This window comes from Vulpes lagopus, chromosome 1 (genome assembly GCF_018345385.1).
Source record: "Vulpes lagopus strain Blue_001 chromosome 1, ASM1834538v1, whole genome shotgun sequence".
Classification (NCBI taxonomy): domain Eukaryota; kingdom Metazoa; phylum Chordata; class Mammalia; order Carnivora; family Canidae; genus Vulpes; species Vulpes lagopus.
Genome location: NC_054824.1, coordinates 14,466,644 through 14,489,333, shown reverse-complemented (window position 1 = coordinate 14,489,333; position 22,690 = coordinate 14,466,644). Strand labels below are relative to the sequence as shown.

The window sequence follows — 22,690 nt, the reverse complement described above, 5'->3', positions numbered from 1 at the left end:
TAGTTTACCATTAGAGTAAACTAATGGAAATTTTAGATGTTAGAGCTGTGCACGAAAGAAAACAGAATTAGTGAGTTTTTAAGTCCACTGGGGAGATATTTTGTGGTTTAATTTCTGTATAATAACAGATAAATTCCTTCTTAACATAGTATTTTCTAATTTAAGTTCTTCTTTCATCTATGTGTTCAACACTCCTGTATGTTTAAGGATAAAATTACCCAAAGGCATAATCGATCCTTCCAAGTAACAAAAAAAGACAGTAAAACTTTTTTTTCCCAAGGTACAAGACTGTAATAAGAAAAGCTTCTCAGATGTTCAACAAAAAGAAGCAATTCCTCCACAGTGGACTTTAAAATATACTTTTCAGGAGTGGCCCGGGTGGCTCAGTGGTTTAGCGCCGCCTTCAGCCCAGGGCCTGATCCTAGAGACTGGGGATCTGGGCTCCCTGCATGGACCCTGCTTCTCCCTCTGCCTGTGTCTCTGTGTGTGGGTGTGTGTCTCATTAATAAATAAATCAAATCTAAAAACCAAAGTATATAACCAAAGTAAAGAGAGTAAAGAGATCTGGCATTCTGTGGGAGATTTTAAACTGTCTGACATAAGTCTCATGATATTTTGATCTTTATATACCAAGCTGCTAAAATAGTCTAGCAAATAGCTTCTTAGTAAGCATTAGTTCAATAAATGACATTTTCTCAAACAGTATATACATTTGTAGAAATCAACAGAATAATATAGGTCTGACAAATAAGGAAATAACAGTGTCTGTAACTACTAGATGGCCATTTTTACTTTAAAAAATATATTTAAAACCTAAATGGTAAGGGGGCACTTGGGTGGCTCAGCAGTTGAGCATCTGCCTTCAGCTCAGGGCATGATCCCAGGGTGCAGGGATGGAGTCCTGCATTGGGCTCCCTGCATGGAACCTGCTTCTCCCTCTGCTTGTGTCTCTGCCTCTCTCTGTGTGTCTCTCATGAATAAATAAATAAAATCTCTAAAAATAAATAAATAAATAATAAAACATAAAACCTAAATAATAAAGACACTTTGACAAAATAGCTCCAAATCCAGTTTGGCTTTACATAAACCAAAGAATCATCTCTTGAGTTACTCTAGTGACGTGGCACCATAAGGAAAAGGATAGAGGAGAAATGGTCAGTTTCCTAAGAGAATCCCCAGTTGTGTCCTATTTTTTTCAGGCCAGGAGAAAGTTGTGCTACACCTTGGCACAGTCTAGCTACTGTATCTCAGTAACTGATCAGAAACATAATTTTTCCTTCCAAGAATACAGACTTATCTTTGTGCCCTGCAGCACTTCTGGAATACCTCCTCTGGGTCTCATCAGCTCACCACCTTATAAAGATGAGAAGAGAGTTGCTTTTCCTACCATTCCTCCCATCTGGTAGATTCTATTTCCCACCTTCCCCAGATAGTTCTGCAGTGCACCAATCTCATGGTGAAATTCATCCTTGATTCTTTGCTTCCACCTCTTCCATTCCTTCTACTTCAGTTCTTGTCCTAAGAATCAATTTTACTGTATTAAGCTCTCATTTTCCATATTTTGCTATGCTGGCTACGTCTTTTTGGTTAATCGTTGTAGTGAAAAAATTTAAGATCGATCTCTTTGAAAAAAATAACATTATGGCTCCAACTACAACTGAGACTCTCACGATCTTCATATAAAAGCCATAAACCACAAGATCATTTCAAATTTTTACTAGCATGGTTTTAAAGGAAGAATAGCAGGAAAAAGATGGTTCTAGGAAGCCTTCCAGATTCATAGAAGTTTTAAATTTATTACAACCAGATAATTAATTCCAAACTGTTTTACTACTTCCTCAACTTTGAGACCAAACCAAGTTGCAAAAAAAGAAAAGAAAAGAGAAAGAAAAAGAAAAGAAAGTTGCAAAATGGCAGTGCACCTACCTGAGGATATGGAGAAGTCCTGGATTTTGACTTTGAGCTGGAGAGCCTGGACTTGGCCCCCTTCCTATTGTCAGTCATGGTAGGAGTGGAGCTACTGGTGTAGGAGAAGGCTGGTTTAGAGGCTGAGATCTGATCCAGAGAGAGCTGCAACCCTTTGTATTCCGTGTCCCTGTAGGGTGAGAGGACACAGCCCTGAATCTGCCACCACAGGAGATAGATCCATGTGTTCTCGCACCAGGAATGGCAGTAATCCATATTTGAAAAGGAAGCAAGCAAAAGTTAGCCATATAACTCGTTGCCACAAACACCTTGACTATTTAACTAACATATGCAGATGTAGCTGCCCCATATACCACAGCCAGACTGATATGCTCATGAAAATGTCTTGATTTTAAAATACATTTTTGTTCTTTCTATAAGCAGAAAATAAATCCATAATTCAACTTCTCTGAGCTTCTGTGTCCTCCTTGGTGAGGTATAGATAATCAAATCTACCCTAAAGGATTTTCTGTGTAGGGTGAACTGAACAGACAACTGACCATCTGATGCTATCTGATTATTGGCAAGAAGAATGTTAGCTGTGCCACGATCAATCATTCTGGCAAACATTCCTAATATTTTTTATAGCTAGCAAACCAGTGAAACCAGGTGTATAAGTAGTTAAAATCCCTCTTAACAGGCTAATTCAGTTCCATTAGGGTACGTTTTACCACTGGTTCTTTCCACTCCATTTTCAAGAGGTATCTATTAAGCTCCTAATATATACCAGGCTTTAATGCTATGCGGAGATGAAAGAATAAGATGCCTAGAGTCCGTTTCAAAGAAGAAACAGTGAACAAATATTAAACATAGTAACTGCAGACTGTGATGTGAAGGGGATAAACATGTATCTTGGAGAGCTGATTACTAATGTATTGCTTGAGGTATTTAAGGACCAAAGATGACAACCAGGCCCTGCCCACAGCTACCAACTCAGCCCGCTTCAGGCAGCAGAGAACCCTATCTAACTCCTCAGTTTTCATAAGAAGATATCAGCCCTCCCCACTGGCAGCCAAAATAAAATGTTTCATAGTCTTCTTTATGAAGACTCGTGGAAGAATTTCCTCTCAGGTTCCAAAACTAGTTGGGCTGCTTCTGGGTAATTGATTTCTTTTTATTTCACAGACACCATGAGTCATATAACTCATCATGTTTCCCCCGTTTCACTGAAAGTCAAAGAGCCCTGAGCCCCAAATCTGATTTGTAACCACCTGTAGCAAGTGTACAAGTCCTCAGGGTAGGCATCTTGTGCAACGAATTCCACTGCCTTCCTTTATTTTTATTTTATTCTTCCTTTTCTCTAATGGGTTCACCTTCCTTTTCTCTAATGGGATCACCTTTGGATTAACATAGACATATGAAATGTAATAAACTAAGAAAGTTAAATATGTTAAAGTGATTGGTAGATTTCCGGGGGTCAGCAAATATTCATTTACCTTCTCTTTCTTTTCCCTATTTATTCTTCTACAGAGAGATCAAGCAAAGGCAAAAGGATAACTCAGGCAAGGAGTCCCTCAGGTGAGGAGGGGTAGAAATCCCTAAAATAGGGTCAATAATATCGCTGCCACAAACTGCAGTGTAGTGGTATATGTCAGCAAACGACAGTGACTGTATATCAAATAGCCCATCTACTCAGTGCAAGTAGGAAAAAAAAAATATCCAAGTAAGCAACAAAAATTTAGAAGGTGGGAATGGTATTTGTCTTCCAGGCTTGGCAAGTTGAATCATATGACTGCTTTACTACTCTAATCATCTCATAAGGGAAACACACAACACAGACTCTGTGTACTCCTTGGTCAAAAATTCAATGCCCTCTAAAATGTGGTTCCCACCTGTTTTTCTGACTGTATCTGAAAGTTTTCCTTCATTTGGCCCTCACTTCACCCAAAATTGTTCTCCCCAAACTGACCCTATACTCTCCTCTCTTCCTCCTCCTAGCCACTAGACCACCAGGGAGGTTCTCCTCCAACACACACCTAGAGAATTCCTCTTACAAAGAACTATCTTAAATCCTACTTGCTTCTGAAGCCCTTCCCAACTGCTAACCCCATTCATTCCTTCAATACATGTTTGCTGAGTGTCTCTGTGGACAATGCCTGGGGAGACATCAATGAACAGAAGGACTAAGTTGCTGTGCTCACAAAAAAACCCCACCAGGGCCAGTTCCTGAGGGAAGTAGGGAGGGGTCCAGGAACTATCTTTTTCCTCCTTCAACCTATTTTTCGAGTGATAATGTCTAATCTTTCCTAGGGATTCTAAGTTCCTGGAGAGCAAGAGTCAACAGATATTGTTATATTCCAATAGTAACTGGATCATATTTCACACATTTGGAAGAAGATGATAAATATGGAACTCAGAAAGGATTGCTTTCCTCAGTGACTTCTGACAACCAACAACCCAAGAGTACTTCTCTGTTACAAAAGACCCCATGGGCTGTGAGTCCCCTGATCCACCTGCCCTGAGATTACGTGCATGTGATAGTGAGGACGGTGGTCTCCGACTGGAGTAGAGCCCCCATCCTTGGGCATCCCCAGTGTCAAATGGGTACTGGTATATCCATTCAGTCCCTGATCAGCAGGACCTAGACTGATAGCAAAAACTCTGCACCCCTGAAAATATGGCCAAATAATTTTTTTAAGATTTTATTTATTTATTCATGACAGATGCACAGAGAGAGAGAGAGGCAGAGACACAGGCAGAGGGAGAAGCAGGCCCCATGCAGGGAGCCCGATGTGGGACCCGATCCCGGGACGCCAGGATCATGCCCTGGGCTGAAGGCAGGTACCAAACCGCTGAGCTACCCAGGGATCCCCATGGCCAAATAATTTTTAAAACACATTCTTAATGCAACATTTCAGAACAGGGACTTATGATGATAATATGAGAGTAAACAAGGATTTTTCTTTTATACGCCATCAGACCCCCAAAGTACACATCTCAACTACTGAAGAAGTCTTCCCAAAGTTTTTGCATAGTTTCTAATGATAAAAATACTCCAAATAGGCTTAAGTGAAAATTCAAAACTAATCAATGATTTGAAATTCTACATAGTCCCATGAAAATGCTAATAAATATAAGAAGAGTTATACAAATACTTTCAATAAATGAAAATATTAATATTTTGGTGCACATCCAAAAAGACCATAAAGAATCCACCAAAAACAGCAAAGATCATGAAGTCAGGTAGATCACAGTTTGAGCCACTTACCATGTAACAACCCATCTAGCCCTCAATTTCCTCTTTATAACTCATTGGGTTATGCTAAGACTTAAAAAAATATTATATGAAAAGCTCATAGCACAGTGCCTAGAACATAATAAATGTTCAATAAATACTAAGTGTTATTTCTTTACTTCCACACTTCGTGGTGCTTTTTGGCACCTGATTTCCCCCAAAACAATAGCTTCATTTTGGTAGTGATTGTAATGCATTTTATTACAAACATCTCCTTGTGCTATATTTATTTCCTCTCTACCCCTAACTCATTTTAATTTGCTCTGTTGCTTCTTAGTGTCTAAACTGTACTGCAGGATGGCCAAAAGTAAGCTCTTCATTGCTAAGTAAGCAAATGGGGACTTTAGAGCAGCACAGACCTGACACTCTGAGAGGAGCTCAGCTTTTCTATTCTTCTAACAACTCAAAGATGTGTTAAGATGAAAAGCACAATAAAAAAAATACCCACTTAAAGACATTTCAAGTACGGTTGATATGCTGCCAAGAGCAGCTCTGAATGGCAGACTCACTAAGAACAAAGCATTTGTTTTACTTTTAGAATTCTATTAAATTGGAGCATTTCATTTGTATAGATTAAAGGTCTAGATGCTGATGGGAATCACATGATGAGTTCCATTTCCCTCTTCCAAACTCAGACACTCCCTCTCTTCCCCCACAGTGAGGCACATTCTGGTATCTCTCTCTCTCTCTCTCTCTCTCTCTCTCTCTCTTTCTCACACACACACACACACACACACACACACACACACACACACACATGTTTAGGTATATGCCTACTAAAGCTATTCAATGTTCCTCTGTGAAGTGGGACAAAATAAAATACTTGAGTGCCACAGCACTTGAACTCTGAAATGAGTCTCATGAGGAATTTAACTTAGCTGACTTTAGTAAAGGAGGGACAGTGAGCCTGGATAGCTCAGTCAGTAGAGCATCAGACTTCTAATCTGAGGGTCCAGTGTTCAAGTCCCTGTTTGGGCATTTGGCCTTTGGATGCCTGGGTGGCTCAGTGGTTGAGCATCTGTCTTCTACTCAGGTCATGGTCCCAGAGTCCTGGGATTGGGTCCCAAATTGGGCTCCCTAGAGGGAGTCTGCTTCTCCCTCTGCCTGTGTCTCTCATGAATAAATAAAATCTTCCTTAAAAAAAAAAAAAAAGGAGGGACAGGACACAGCCCTATTCTACTTTGAAAGCTTTTCTGAAAAGTGCCACATAGACCACGTTCAGGACTCCATAAGTTCCCCTCACTAGGTCAACTCAAGTCGTTCTCCCAGATATGATCAACATATCAAAAGAGGAACCATGGCAGATGCCCTTTGGCATATTTTTCAAAACAGCTATTGATATCAATTTACATTTTTTTTCTCCCTTGAGTGACTTGTACTAGACATCCTCAGGTACCTCAGCTCTGAAAGCAATGTGAAATGGGTAATTTGCAATCACTAGGACTTGCAGCTTGTCAATCTCACTTGTATTTGCACAGACCAAAGTAATCCTCTTATTCCATTATGGACAGTCAGAAATCATTCAATTTGCAGAATTAACCATCTGAGTCTACTCTAAACTTTATAATAGTCATGTACATATTTGGAATTACTCAAATTCCAATGGAATAAAAGGGACCACTTTTGCATTATTGGCCTTCTCAGCCTGGCCTTCAGCGATATGCCATGACCACTCACAAGGTAAGTACCAACTTGCCACATGGGAACCTCAGCGTGATGCCCTTGCAAAGCAAATAAGAGGTATTGTCATCACCTTAGCTTCAGAGAAATGCATTAATATAATTTCTATCATTTTGACTGGGAGACTGGTGTCCATGATGCCAAGGGCAACATATTTACAACCTTCAAGTGAGTTGGAATGATTGTACAGATAAGCAATCAGCAGTATTTTGTCAGTTCACATAGAGTTCTTCACAAGAACCCTTCCTCTTCAACTGTGTCATATTCTATTGCCCTTCCATTTTAGACAACTTTTTGCTCCTGTCGTGTCAGTTTTGAAGCTGGCCATTCTGAAGTGTCTTTGTTGGCTTTATGTGGCTTTTTTTTTTTTTTTTATGTGGCAATTCTTAAAAGATGTTGCTAGATTTCCCAATTGAGCTATTAAAAAAAAAAAAAAAAAAACAGCTGAAGGTGATCAAATTACTGAGGAAAACGTGGAAACAGAGACATACAATTGATTTGGCTCCAAAGGCGCTGACTGCAATAAGCAGAGGATTGCATTAAACTGTGATCGGATTAAGTAGGAACGACTGCGTCTTATACTAAACTTTTTAATTGGATTCTAGAATCACTGTCACACGAAGTGCATGACCTTCTTTATATTCTGGCAGAGTTACTGCCTGGCCACTGGGTAAACCTCTGCAGCAGAGAGACCTAGTTTATGTTTCATTTTCAGGCTCCCATGGAGCCCAGCAGAGATAGCTGATAAGGAGGATTCCATACTGTGAGAGACTCACAAGCGAAGACATCTGCTGGGAAATTAGGCTAAGGCACCCTTGGAAATATAATAGTCTCATACTAATAAGTGGATTTGTGTTTGCTCCTTGTGGTTTTCTCCATTTGCTTTGGTGATTTCAGTAGTTCCCTCAAAAGTCTTTGGTTTTACACAAACACTGCCTCTGCCCAGAAACATCTTTCTCCTCTATTTTGTGTTTCATCCAACATGCTATGGAGTGGAGGCATGACAAGGGAAAGGAATGGCCTAGGCACAAAGTTTACCATCACACTGTAATTTCAAGAAAAAAAAATACGGAGGTGTAAACAATAGGCAAACAATAACTAAAAAGAAGTCAAAAACTGTAATATTTTGGTAAGATGTAGCAAAGTCAACCATCCTCACAACAAATAACTTTGTACAAACCCATGGCACAAATTGAAATATAGCTAAGTCCAGACCTGCAATGACATGCATCTGAATTTGCTTATTAACCTCCACCAGCCACAGTGATTTCCTGCTCCCTCCTCTCAGCTCCTTTGCCAGCACTGCTTCTAACACCCATTTAGCACATCTAGTTCCTGTGTGGTGAATGGTGCATCTGACAACCATCTCCTAAATTCCTTCTCTCATGATAGTTTCTATTTACTGTCTCACACCATATCTTACAGAGAACAGATGCTCACTTGCAAGTGATTAACAAAATATCTCTCAATGCAATAAACTTATATTCATCTCAAATTCAAATGACCAAAAATTTAAAAAAACCGGCAAACCTTTCTATATAAGTAAGAAAAAAATGCCTGCTAAGTAAGCAAGTTTATGTGATGGATTTTTAAATTCCAAGATTACAATTAATAATGATCATTCTGATGTTCTGTGAGATCCTAAATTAAAGAAACAAATCATGTTATCGTTTTAGTATTATGTATATTAAGAAAATACACTTTTTTTTGTCAAGTTACAATTCATGCATGGCATATATGATACTTAAACTAGAATACTAAATTAATTTTATCCTCAATCATTTATTTGGAACTACTACAACTGTATTAAAGGAGTGAGGAGAAATGGTACTCTAAACCCCCAGAGAAATAACTCCTACAACTCCTAACTCTGGGAAACGAACTAGGGGTGGTAGAAGGGGAGGTGGGCTGGGGGGGGGGGGCGGGTGACTGGGTGACAGGCACTGAGGGGGGCACTTGATGGGATGAGCACTGGATGCTATTCTATATGTTGGCAAATTGAACACCAATAAAAAATAAATTTATTAAAAAAAAGAAAGAAAGAGCTCCTACAAATCAATAATACAATATCTCTGAAATTAAAAAAATATATAGAAAGGATGTAAACAATGTACAAATTGCTGAGGAATATTTTTTAAGTTTAGCTCACTAGTAATAACCTATATGAATTAAGGCAGCTATCCAATTTTTGTCATTTTTGTCTTTCAAATCAACAAAGATTTTATTTTAATGACAACAAATCTCAATGAAGACAAGGTGAAATAAATGGGCATCTTATATAGTAATGCTAAGTAAGAGACTAAACTAGCAGTGTTAATCAAGAGTCTTAGGTGCTCATTCCTTAAATCCAATAATTCCACTTCTAGGAATATATTTTATGAAAATAGAGATAAGTATCAAATGATATACAATGGTATTTAGCACAATTTCTTATATTTAATTATAAATAAGCAAATATAAACCAACAATAGAACCATTACCTAATTATGATATACCCATGTGATAAAATATTATGCAGTCATTATTTTTTACTCTAATGATGTGAAAAATACTATTGGTAAAGTGAAAAATTATCTATTTTTAAATTAACATGCACTATATATGCACATATATGCACATACATGCAGTAGAAGGCAAAAAATTAAAATATTAGTGAATTTCTGGAAAACAGATTAAAGATGTTCTTTATCTTCTCTTTATACCTCTCTATATTAATTTGTTCTATATTAAATATGTATGACTTTCATAATTAGAAAAATATTTTGTGAAAAAGAAACTCAAATGGAAGCAAACTTCAGGTACCCTCACCTGATACTGAAATGGTTCCCCATTTTCTCTTCCTTGTATTTCTAGGATTTCTTCTTTGTGAGTAATATTAAATTATAGAAAGGATAACACCACTAAACTTCTTTTCCCATAGGCTCAACTTCTCATGAACACCATTTATAATTTTAAAATGTCCAAATGTCCATATGCTCTCTCGGTGCCTATACTTTTCATTTACTTTCTGATCTATTTTCCACCCTTCCTACCTCACAGAATTATCTGTCTCTGAAGACTTTCATGTGAACTATATGACTTTACGTTTCCTTCTTTGGAGAATATAACTTAAATTATTACTTATAATTGAAAAAAAAGAAGCCTAGCCATGTAGTTTCTTACAACAGTATAGTTTCCCATGAGTTATAGATGGCATATTTGTCATTGTTTACATGGAGTAAACCTTGCTTTGGGGACCACATTTTTTGTTCTGAAAAACTTAATTTTTTATGCTCAGAAATTCATTCTATATCTCTAGTTAGTAAAGTTCAGGTGTATTTGCAAATCCTACAGATCTAAGTTCCAAATTCTATTGGTCTTATAGCTTTTTTGTTTCTTATTTTCTCAAAGTTGGGCCAGGGATGGGGGGGGGTGGGTGGCAGTTAGGGAGGTATTGGTCTTTAAAAGTTAGATCCTAAGAAATTAAATGCAAAATGTGCTGCCTCTTCCACCAAAGACATACATTTAAAAATGGCAGCCTCTTTTTCTACAACGAAGACCACTAATTTTAGCCCCCTTCTAGGGAGTAAATAAAGGCCAAATATAAACAAAGAGAAAATGATCTTATTTTCTTTTAATTTTTTTTTTGAGAAAATGATCTTAATATCAACTGAGTTTTTCTTACTTTTCAAAATGTTCACAAACAGAAAATAAAGTGCATATATTTTATTCCGGCCCCCTTTTTTCCATGTCTTTCCATCCTTCTCACCCCCCCCCCCACCCTCTGAACCCAACCCCCTCACCTTCACTATCATTTTATTAAGCTGATGTTTTTTTAAATATATGTTCCCTATAGAACTTTGCCAATACCTAAGATGGATAAGTAACGGGGGAACCCATCACCTAACACTTTATATTTGGTTGAGGTTCTGTTCTCCACAGGAATAGCTTCCTCACCCAGTTCTAACCTTTACAAAGCTTATTCCTAAACCCTAAAATTAATCCCCTGGCAGAGAGTGCGAAAAGAGCACACCACCTATTTTCAACTTCACACAAACTCCTGGGAACAGAAAAAAATACTTGAAATCACAAAGAAATAATCTTCCACAACACTGGGAAATTTGCATTCTGTACTTGAGACCAGAGGGCCCAAACGCCCCACAGTATGTGGAGAGACTTCACGAGGCTAAACCATGGCACCTTTGAAAGCTCTGCCCTTTTCTACACAACACAAAGGCACTGGCACTTCTGCAGATAATAGAAAAGTAGCTCAGGCTTTGAACTCCCTAGGAAAAGACACAGCAAAAATGATGGCAGGATGTGATGCTTTCAAACGCACAAATCTTCGTTTGTTTAACTTAAATATTTTAAAATATGTCCTATAGCATTTATTCTTGATTAAACCTCTTCTAGATAGTTAATCATTAACGGTTTCTTTACAGTTGCTATGCAAACAGTTCATTCATACCTATGACATATCAAATCTCACAGACGTGTTCTTTAATTGGATTCATTTATTTCTAATCTCCCTAAGCCCTTACTACTGTAATGCTTGACTAAATATACATTAAAATCTATTATTTAAACAGCTAAAATAAATTTGAGATGTATTTTATTAATAAAAATTCACAAGTCAACAAATATTCTGCTATTATTGTTATTATTATTATTATTATTATTATTATTATTATTATATGCCTTGCTACTGAGGCACTAAAATTGCCTGGTAGATAAGTTGTGTTTAAATAACTTTAAACCAGGACACCTGGGTGGCTCAGTCGGTTGAGCAGCCAACTTCTGACTTTAGCTCAGGTCATGATCTCAGGGTCCCAAATCCAGTCCCTTGACAAGCCCCACAAGGGGCTCCACAGTCAGCTGGGAATCTGCTTGAGGATTTTGTCTCCCTCTCCCTCTCCCTTTGCCCCTTCACCCTTCTTGTGTGTGCACTCCCCCTTTCTCTCTCTAAAATAAATAAATAAATCTTTTAAAAAAATAAGCAACTTTAAATGAGTGTTCAAAGAAAATAAGTTATGAATTACCACTAGAGATTTTGGATTGCCCAACCAAATGCCCAAATTTTCATTGCCTTCATATTCGGAGTCAGAGAGCTTGTTTAATACTACACAGTCTATACAGTTATCACTACAGTTCATTACCAGAGATGCAACAGGCCTGCATTTATGACTTGAGAAGTTTCACGAATGGTCTACTGGTTTATGCTTACAATTTAATATTTGAAATTTATGTCTTTGGGTTTAGACAGATGGCTCAGAAAAGGTGAACAGATTAAGTCTCATCCGTTATTATTCATTGGTTTAGTTTATCAGTTACTTCCTTTAGAGCCTCGGTTCTCCAATTTCAGCATGCATCAGAAGCCTCTGAAGAGTTTATTCAAGCACAGCTTGCTGAGCCCCGCCCCTTAGAGTTTCTTACTTGTAGGTCTAGGGTAGAGCCCACAGTCTACATTTTTAACAAGCTCCTGGGGGGTGCTGATGCTGCCAGTCAGGGGACCATACTTTGAAAACTGGAGCTCTTGTTATCTGGGATAAGAGAAACCAAAGAAATCAGATGAAAGGGTACCACAAAGAAGATGGAAAACCACTGTAAAGGGAGGGGACATTCCAAAAACAAACTTCACGCTTTTCCCAGGGCCCAGCCTTACTGCATATCTCACCAGATGACTCCCATCCCTATCCCTGTTGGCTTCCTTTCAGGCTCCTTTGGGGACACTGCCTTCTGGAGATCCCATAACACTGGAGAGCGACAGGGCTTCATCTCCAGGCTTCACCTCAGTTGCCACTCACTCTCCAGGGATCTCTTGCACTCTGCTGGCTTTAAATTCCATACGTTGATCACCCCCCATCTCCAGCCAGATCTCCCCACTCCATGGCACCCAGATCCAACTGCCTGCCTGACATTTCCATTCAAATGAATGACAAGTATCTCAAACTAATATGCCCACACCCAACCCTCGACTGTTGCCCCTGCCTACGAATCTGTCCCTTCCCACCACTCACCCAAGCTGCTCAGGCTACAAACTTACATGCTTTCCTTAACTCCTCCTTTTTTCACAACTTGTGTCTAGTCCATCTGCAAACCCCATCTGTCTACCTGCAACACACCCTCAATCTGACCATCATTACCTCCCTCTTTCAAGCCATCATCTTCCCTCACCTAAGTGATTGCAATCATTTCCTAACTGGTTTCCCTTTCCCTGCCCCCACCCTCCACCCTTCCCAAAGCCTTCCCAAAGTAGGGTATTTTCCATACCAGCCAGATGAGCTTTTCATAGCTTAAATTATCTCATGCTATGTCTCTGCTCAAAACTCCAGTGACTTCCCAAAGCCTTCAAAACCCAGCATGGTCTTGACCCCGCCTATTCTACATCTACTCCTTGTACCTCTCCCTTCCCTTTCCTGTTCCAACTACAATGATCTTCTCATTCATCAACTTACTTACCAAGTTAGTTTCTACCTCAGGGCTTTTGCATTTGCTTCCCACTGCTGGGAATGCTCTTTGTGCAGGCCTTAGCATGGCTTCCTCCCTCCCTTCATTCAGGAGTCTTCAGAGAGGCCTTCCCTTACCACTCCCATCTCTTTGTCCTGCTTAATTTTTTTCCTTTCATTTCCTGACACCGTGTAACATATTTATTTGTGTATAAGTACTATATGTTTCTTCCCACTAAAATCTACCTTCCATGAGGGTAGGGACATGGTCCATCTCAGTCACACCATAACCCTCCTGCAGACTCTGAACCCATTAGACACTGGGGAAATACATGCTGAGTGAATGCAAGAACCATCCCATTTGCTGAAGAAAGGACGGACTACACGCTACAACATTTCTTACCATCCTCTTAATTATAGCAACAGAAATTAAGCTAATTCTAATGACAGATTTATTTATAATGAAGGTCCTATTGAGTCAACTGGGAAGAGACACAAATAGTAAAGAGATTATAATGTAGCGTATCTAAATATTTTCTCCTGATTTTCAATTAGCCCTCACAATAAAATGCTACCCTGCATTTTGTTATTTCTTTAACTGCTCTAATTGGAGGAATGAGATTGACACTCTCTCTGCCCCCTGCTTTGTGGGCTTCATCCTTCCAGCATTCCTGAGCTGGAACCCTGCAGGGTTCCATTACCCAAATTCAGCACAACAAATACTTCACTTTGCCAGGACTATAGTAAGATTTCAACAGCTAATAGAAATGCTATGAGTTTCAACAGTTTTAGTCTCATAATGACTTAGAAAAATTAAAATGAGGGACGTCTGGGCTGCCTTTGACTCAGGTCATCATCCTGGAGTTAGGGGATGGAGTCCCACATCAGGCTCCCCACAGGGAATCTGCTTCTCCCACTGCCTGTGTCTCTGCCTCTCTCTCTCTCAGTCTGTGTCTCTCATGAACAAATAAGTAAAATCCTTAAAAATATATATTGAAAAAAAAAGAAAAGTTAAAATGAAAAATCCTGTGTTGCATTTGGTTAGTTTAAAAAAAGTGGGGGGCTGCTCTTTTTCTGTTGTATATCTGGACACCAACATCAATTAATGGGAGTGTTGAAAGAAGTAAATCTCATGGGTTCTTACCTTCAGCCACCAGAACATATTGTCGTCATCACAAGTGCAGAGAGTAACATGAATGACTGAGGAGCAGCAGCAAGCTACAAACCCCTAAAAATGTTCAGAACCAAGGATTCTATTTTTGTAATGCTGTTCAGTAGGAGGAGGCAAGAGACAGCACATTCTCAGATTGCATTACCAGGGAATGTTGCTATTCTCAGAGAGATGTAAAAAGTGGCAAGGGACTTGGGTTTAAAAGTACAAACAGAGAGAGAATCCTACCTTAATGGGTACCATTATGACATCCAGTTCAATATAATGAGACTATTTCCACGATCTGGCCAGCAGCCCATATTAGCACGGCTTTACTGATGTGGATACAACAAATTCTGTTTGAACAAGAAATCCCCAGGAAAAAGAGAGAGAGGAAGAGAGAGAGATCCTTCCACAAGCTCTATCCATTTAGCAATCAATCAAAGGGAAATATATCCTTCCAGTAAAGACAGCAATGCCTATTTGAATCCTGGTAAAATACTAGATGTTCCAAATAAAATAGTGTTCTATGGGTATGGATCGCTGTTTTGTAAAAATGTCATAACTGTTGATGCCTAAATTGGCAAAGGGGAGATGGGGATGGGCCCAGGGGTTAAGTATGTTGCATGGCAGCTGACCAGGTTCTGAGTACACTAAAACTATGAAGCTATTAGGTCACTTTGTGAAGACCCCATAATGAACTCTTAGTAAACTATCCAGAGACTTTTGCAAAATCTCCTCAAAATATCGTATTACTTCCCAAATCTTAGGTGGAATCACACGAAATTGCCAATATCAGACTGTTGGAATGAACAGAAATGGCAAATACATATGGTTCACCCTAGTGCAATGTTACCAACTTAAAGACAGCATGCCGAAGAGGAAATCAGCTGTGCCCTGGGGCCCTGTCCCTGGGGTGGCACACCCACTCATTAGCTGTGATGTGTCCCCTAAGTTGCTAGGCTTCTCTGAGCATTTGGCACAAAGTAGGAGCCTCTCGAATGTGAGTCCTCTTACTCCCCGACCTTTCCAAGTACAGCAACAAACAGAGCATTTTCTCACCCCTCCTTCACTTGCAGCTGACAATCACACAGACTTTCCAGATCAGGGCAGCAACGCCTGGGGATTACCCTTTATGAAAGAAAAGTTAAAAATAATACAAAACCCTAAAATAATTAGAAACTTTTTTAATGTAATAAATCTGCAAAGACTCTTTTTGCCTCTGTGATTCAATTTAAAACTCATGAAGATTCCTAATCCTATTAGAAGTCAACCCCACAAAATATTGAAAAGCCTCTTTCAAAACAGAACAAGAAAGCAGCTCAATATTGTTCCGACAAGACAAAAATCAACTTGCCACACACAACTGCTCTCTCTGGCTGACATAATGAGATACATGGAGGACCCACCATGGGCAACAGCGTTTTTGTCAGATGGATTCCTTAGCCTGCAGCCAGTTACTCTGGTGCCAATCATGATCTCCCTCAACACACACACACACACACACACACACACACACACACACATACACACATGCATGTACAGCCTCCTCGGGGGCTCACCCCTTCTCACTGCCTCCACTTCCTCCCCACCATCTAACCAAGAGGAGTCTGACCACACATGCAAGCTTATTCCCCAGCAGTGACCTTAATAGAGCCAAGGCACTTTGGGCTGTCTTTTTTTTTTTAATGTTATTTATTTATTCATGAGAGACAGAGAGAGAGATTGAGAGGCAGAGACACAGGCAGAGGGAGAAGCAGGCTCCATGGAGGGAGCCCGACATGGGACTCGATCCCGGGTCTCCAGGATCACGCCCTGGGCTGAAGGCGGCACTAAACCGCTGAACCACCCCGGCTGCCCTGGGCTGTCTTCTAATTGTGGATGGAAGCCTTTCTTCCAGGAAGGAATCTGTCATCCACAAGCCTATAGGGAAATCAAGCTGGGATAGAGCTCATGCTTGTTTCTTTGTCTGGCAGATACTGCCTCACTCATTTCAATATCCCCAGAACTTGGCACAGTGCCTGACATATAATAGGTGCTTAAGAAAACATTTATGAGTACTTAAAGGCCTACTAGTCCTAATCATCTGAGGTAGGATCTAACAATCCATTCCAGATGTATCAGCAGGATTGGTGGTTTCTCATTCTTGGGCAACACTAGACCTTCTTAAGTTTTGTGCTTTCCCCCCTTCAGCACAAAGACTCACGGACATTTGTTTTGTCTTTATTGGCAAGTCAAAAAATATTTTATTTAATTTCATTGAAATAACAACCCTAATAATTCACATTTACTCAATGTTACTTTGTGTCAGGCACAAGGCCAAGAACCTCACACATGACCGCACTTAATGTTCACAATGACTCTATGAAATAGATATTATTATTACCCACATTTTATAGATGAAAAAAATAGCAAGACAACAGAGTTAAGCAATGTGCTCACAGTCACAGAGATAGCCAGTAGCAGCACTGGAATTTGAATAGGCAATAGACCAGAACCCAAGATCTTAATTAATATACTATGTTGCATAATAAAGTAGTGATATCTCATTTCATTATGCATTTTTGCAAGTACTATAATGCATCCCTATGGTTATCAGGGTTTGAAACGTCAAACTAAAAAGCATAAGGGTGGGATCCCTGGGTGGGTCAGCAGTTTGGCGCCTGCCTTCGGCTCAGGGTATGATCCTGGAATCCTTGGATCAAGTCCCACATCAGGCTCCCTGCATGGAGCCTGCTTCTCCCTCTGCCTGTGTCTCTGCCTCTCTCTCTCTCTCTCTCTCTCTCTCTCTCTCTCCCTCTGTCTTTCATGAATAAATAAATAAAATCTTTAAAAAACAAAAATTAAAAAAATAAAAAGCATAAGGGTTAGACTGAATCATATTCTAATAGCAGTGGGATTATGATGTCAAACACAGCACTGGGAAGGCCTTCTGGCCTTACAAATCTGGAACTGAAGAACCAGATTCTTTTTTTCTTGCTCTTCTCCAACCTGCTGATGTTCATTGTCCTAATGTATATCTCACATTAACGTTCTACAAATAATTTTTTTAAATACAGCCATTATACATATGGCAATATTGTGTATTCGTTTCAATAAGATTTTACATTCCATCCAGACTGACATCTCTTAAAACTTAAAAAACAGTTCTACGCCTAGATGCTAATATATATGTATACACACACATATATATTACTAAGGCTGGGTGAACATGTTCAAGGCATATACCAGTACTAATCTGAGAAAGGTAAGATAAGAGGCTTAGAGAAAACAGTTTGTAATCCTGATGAAATATGTTCAGTTCCAAGAAAAAAGTTCAGGGTAAAAAGGTAAGAGAAGGAAAGAAAATCTAGCTCAGATCAGAACAGTGAGACAAATACTGTTGAATCTAATTTAAAGAGTAATACTAATTGTGCTATAATATTCATGGAAAAAGAACAATGAGACAAATGTGTGTATATGTCACCATTTCATCTCAAAAGACCCTACCTTTGCTTCCACCCCTACATTCTAGTCCTTCCCTATTAGCTCTACCATTCAAGTTTCCTTGAATTCTGTGCTCTCAACAAATAGCCCAAGTGTACCCTATCATTTCAAACTGTGCTAATCTGAGTTCTTAAATATTTAAATGGAACTCTTCTATTTTTCCAACTAAATTATAAACTATTCAAGAGATACAAGACCCCTGCTTCATGTATCATGCAATAAATCACTGCACTCTGCCCATACTCTCTGAAACACTTGATTTAGACATACCTAGTCCATACAGAGCAAAGAGAAATATACAAAATGTTCCACTGGACACCATAAAAAATGCCAGTAGTTCATGTTCTATTCATTTTAAATAATAATCATCGATGTTGGTAAAGTTGACAAAACACTGTTCCAACTAAATTAACTTTAGAAATTTGATAAAAAAACTTAGTTTTCTAGAACCTTCTTTTTCCCTGTAAAGCACCTTCCACCTTGGCGGGACAAATAAGGGACTCAATAAATATTGGCTTCCTCCCATCAAAGCACAAAGCTCAGCTCACTATAGAGTACACAGTGACAGCAATGAGAACCAGGGTGAGCTTAACCAAACTGTAGAAACCACCACCCACAAAGGGAGCAATACTTGGAGATGTGTGTGTTGAGGAACTTGGGAGGGGAAGATAAACACTCAAATTTGTGGATATGAAGAGTTAGTAGTTCAAGTGAAAGAGGGAACCACTCATCTCATTTCAAAGTATTTTAGCTGACATCACATAACTGGCAAGACCTGATAACAACAGTTATTTTGAGCATCTGCTTTCTGCCAGGTTCTGTGTTATATATACATTACTTCATTTAATCCTCCTCCAAACTTAAAAGGTGAGTAAAAATGTCCCAATTGCATGGATGGGGAAACAGAGGTTCAAAAAATTAGAGCTGTGTTCAAAGTTTCATAGCTACAATGCAGTAAAGTGTCTTCATACCCAGATCTATCTAACACCAAAGCCCATGCCTTTCCCCTGAAGGTTGCTTCAAATGATACTGTGAGTTTTTATAAAAACAAAATCACAATCTTACTGCAATATAACCTCCCACAGTAAAAGTCACAGATGGTAAACAGATGGCCCAGACTCAGCCAGACCCTAAATGTTGTCAATGCCCTATAAAAGTAAGTTCTCTTCTCATCCCCCTTAGCCCTGCCATCACCAGAGACCACCCTTCTCACCCATTCTAGCAACCCAGACCTCAGAATGCCTGGGATAGGGGAAAGAAGTAGGGAAGTTACTCCTACAGACAAGACAGGATGAAATTCCTCTACTGATACACAATAAGGCATTTCCAGGTTTTATCTAAAGCTTCAATCAATCTTTTTTGCATGACAATTTAGGCATAGACACCAGCCACTTCAACCCAGATGAATTTTCTATCACACCTGCTCACCTGAAAGGATGTCACAAGCCAACGAGAACGGACAATGGAGAGGATAAGCACTGGATAAGTGAAAATAAGAAGCAGCTTTTTACAAAATTATCAAGATACGCATAATCTACCCCCCCACACACACACACATACACACACCTTGAGCCAAACATAACAGTGTTCACAACATAAATGGATGAAGTCAGATGAAAACATACTTTGCTGGGGTTTGTCAAGTAAAGCTTCATTTGAATTTGTCCATTCACGATAAAATGTATATCCTTGCCCTCAAGAAGGTAATGATCATGTTTTTCTATTATAAGATTCAAAGATCAAAAGTCTTTCTGTCCCAACAGTCAGAGAAGAGTGGTCAGGCTGGTCATTAGCACAAAACAAGTGGGCTCCATATAGAAATCTTTTAAAGAAGAGGTCCTGTGACTCAGTGCTCTCTAGGTCAGGGCAACAACAGAGAGGAGTGGAGGCCAAAGTGGCCTGTAGAGAGGGAAGCAGCCAGGTACCAGCACTATCAAAGGGCCAAGGATGACTCACCTGCCCAAATGCTGGGAAGCTCTCCATCCCTGGCCTCCCCCCACCAACAGAACCCCCAGGGGACAAGCTTTCCTGTCATTCTCCCTCAAAAGCAGAACACCATATTGGAAATAATCCCACTGTCATGGGAGGGAATTTGTGCCTCGTCTGATAAAGAGGATGATTTAGCTTGCCAATCCACTGACACTAGTTGTAACATATTTGTTTAACAAAAACATAAGATATGAAATCTGGTTGCAGAAATGAAATAATTAGTAATAGCAATAATGTATCTATGTAAACTAAAAGCAAGCAACTCAGTGAAAAACTAAAATATTTGCAGGCCATGTTGTTTCTAATAAAATGAAAAGTTCCTTAGTGAGACTTACAGGGAAAAAAAAGATATGTTCTTAATTGAATGTTACTGACAAGATAGCATTGTTAAGTTTAAACCACTAAATTATCAATATCTGGACATACTTGTGAAACAACAACAGAAACAGCTTCCATCATGAAATCAGATGAAAGCCTACTCAGAAGTTGAGTGAGCTGAACACTACAGGCCTTACCCAACTAAGTCCATCCCACTCTCCCAGACATTTTCTCCCCTGCAACCATCCCTGACTACCACCTCTGTACAGAGAAACTTGGGATACTGTAGAACTCAACCCTGGAGGCTTTAATCCTGGCTTCCCCACTTACTTGCATATCTGATGTCCTTTCCTCACCTAGAAAATCCCTGCCCTAACCCTTGTACAGAGCTGTCAAAGGAACAAACCATGTAATCAATGTGACAGCACTTTGAAAGAAATATTCAGCATTTGCAATGATGCTGTATTCAGGATTTGTAATAATAATACAAAATTTGAACAGAAATGATGAATTCAAAACTAAATACAAATCATTTTGATAACAAAATTACAATAAGTAAAAAGGATATGAAGGATAACATTATTTAAGTGAGTACCAGTCATATGTACTATAAAACAGACTAAACCCGCAGCAATTTCTTTTAATAAAGTGTTTTAGTAGTTATAAAATCACTATTAATTACTATTAATAGTTTTAGTTGTTATAAATCACCATTCATACAATTGTGTCTTCATTCGTTTCTATAATCATTCAGTTACTTAAAAGATCATTTGAAAAGGACAACCAGGGCTTTGATGTTCAATATTATTATAATAAACATTAAACACAATTAAGGATCGAATCTAATTTATGGGTATACATTAGTGCATGATTATTATTTTTAATTATCAAAAAATTAAATCTATGTAACAAGTGCTCCACAGATCCAAGGCATGAGAGTAAATGATTTTATATTTTGCTATGGCTTGCTAAGTCAAAAGGTACTTCATTTTACATTATTTATAATATATAAGAATGGTTTTGCTAGCCAGAAAAATAAAACCTATTTCTATAACTATATGTATTATTGATGGAGTTTTTAAAAAGCATTTTCTAAAATTTCCTAGTACTAATAACAATAATATCACTAGGGCTTTAAATTAATAAAAAATAATTTTTAATTTAAATGCCCAAATTAGCTCAGCAATATTAATATATTTGGAAGAGGAAACTAAAATTAGTATATTTTAACATTTGCTGCTTTGTGATAGGATACATAAGGCTTTATATTCACATATTCTGCGGGAACTTTTAGGGCTTTATATTGACATATTCTGTGGGGGCCCTTTTTAATTGTGGGAACTACTATGGTTTGATATAAAAGAAGAGCAAAAATTATTGGACCTGTAATAATCACAAGAGACCCTTTTACCCCTTTTTTCCCTTTTACATGAAGGAAATATGTCTCCTTTGGCACTTTGTCCAAACTTTTCTACAAATTCAAAGGGTTATTTAGTAGATAGTGTTACCACTAATGTAAATTGCCCATTTGTTTTGCTTTTTTGTAACACTGAAATAGAAATTTTAACATAGAAAATTCCTTTTGTGTGTTCAGTGAATCACTCTAAAACAGTCTATGAGATTTTCCACTGAAACAATGTTCTATCCTAAACTTAGGATATAAGTAAAGAAGCCTTTTTGTTGTCTTTACCAACAAAAAATGGTTGAAGATACTAAATTTATTTGATTCCAAATTTACCAAAATCAGTCTCAAAATTTCTCTCTTTTACTTTCCAGAAAAAAAAAATCAGAATTTTATTAGCTTACAATTCTCATTAGAAGTCTATATTTTAAAATACACTAGCTTTTACAACTATATCCCACAGAAGTCCCCTCCCAAAATATCATCTATCAGCCAACCTACTGAGGTCATAGAACAGTGAGTACTTGATGAATGTCAGTGACAGATTGTTTTTAATGGCAGCAGTAAACTAGATCTCGTGTATATTTTTGCAACCCTCTACACACAGTGATTTTGAACTCTTTAAACGTGCCATTAGGAATGGTACAGTGGCTATGCAGGAGAATGTTATTTAGGATGAAGAATCATGATGTCTGTAGCTTGCTCTGAAATAATTCAGTAGAGAAAAAACCTGCACATACAAATAAACAAACATATAGGTAGAAAACAACATAAGACAAATACAGCTTGTATTATAGGTGATGTGTGTGTGGAAGGGTATTCATTGTACTAGTCTTTCAACTTTTCTATATGTTTAAAAAACTATGTTTTTAGATATTATAAATGGGATTTTTATACTTCATTAGTTTATCCTTAAAAGTATATTTTTAAAGTTTTATTCTTATAACATATGAAGTTTAAAAACATAAAAATAATCAAGACTCTTCATTTTTCTAGAAATTACTTTTCGTAGTTTATTGGGTGTTCCACATTTTCAATTT

At 38.4% G+C, this 22,690-nt stretch overlaps 1 protein-coding gene and 1 non-coding gene across 8 annotated transcripts in view; one reads left to right on the top strand and one right to left on the bottom strand.

Annotated features, from left to right (window-relative positions):
- SIM1 (SIM bHLH transcription factor 1) overlaps positions 1-22,690 on the bottom strand; it is a 77,735-nt gene that overhangs the window by 34,292 nt on the left and 20,753 nt on the right. For all 7 annotated transcript variants that reach the window (XM_041765916.1, XM_041765919.1, XM_041765926.1 and 4 more), the window contains one exon: positions 1,927-2,095. In XM_041765916.1, coding sequence (XP_041621850.1) covers positions 1,927-2,095 — 169 coding nt within the window. The remainder of the gene's footprint in view (positions 1-1,926; positions 2,096-22,690) is intronic.
- On the top strand, positions 6,106-6,178 carry TRNAR-UCU. The gene has a single exon. It is a non-coding gene; the product is annotated as a tRNA-Arg (tRNA).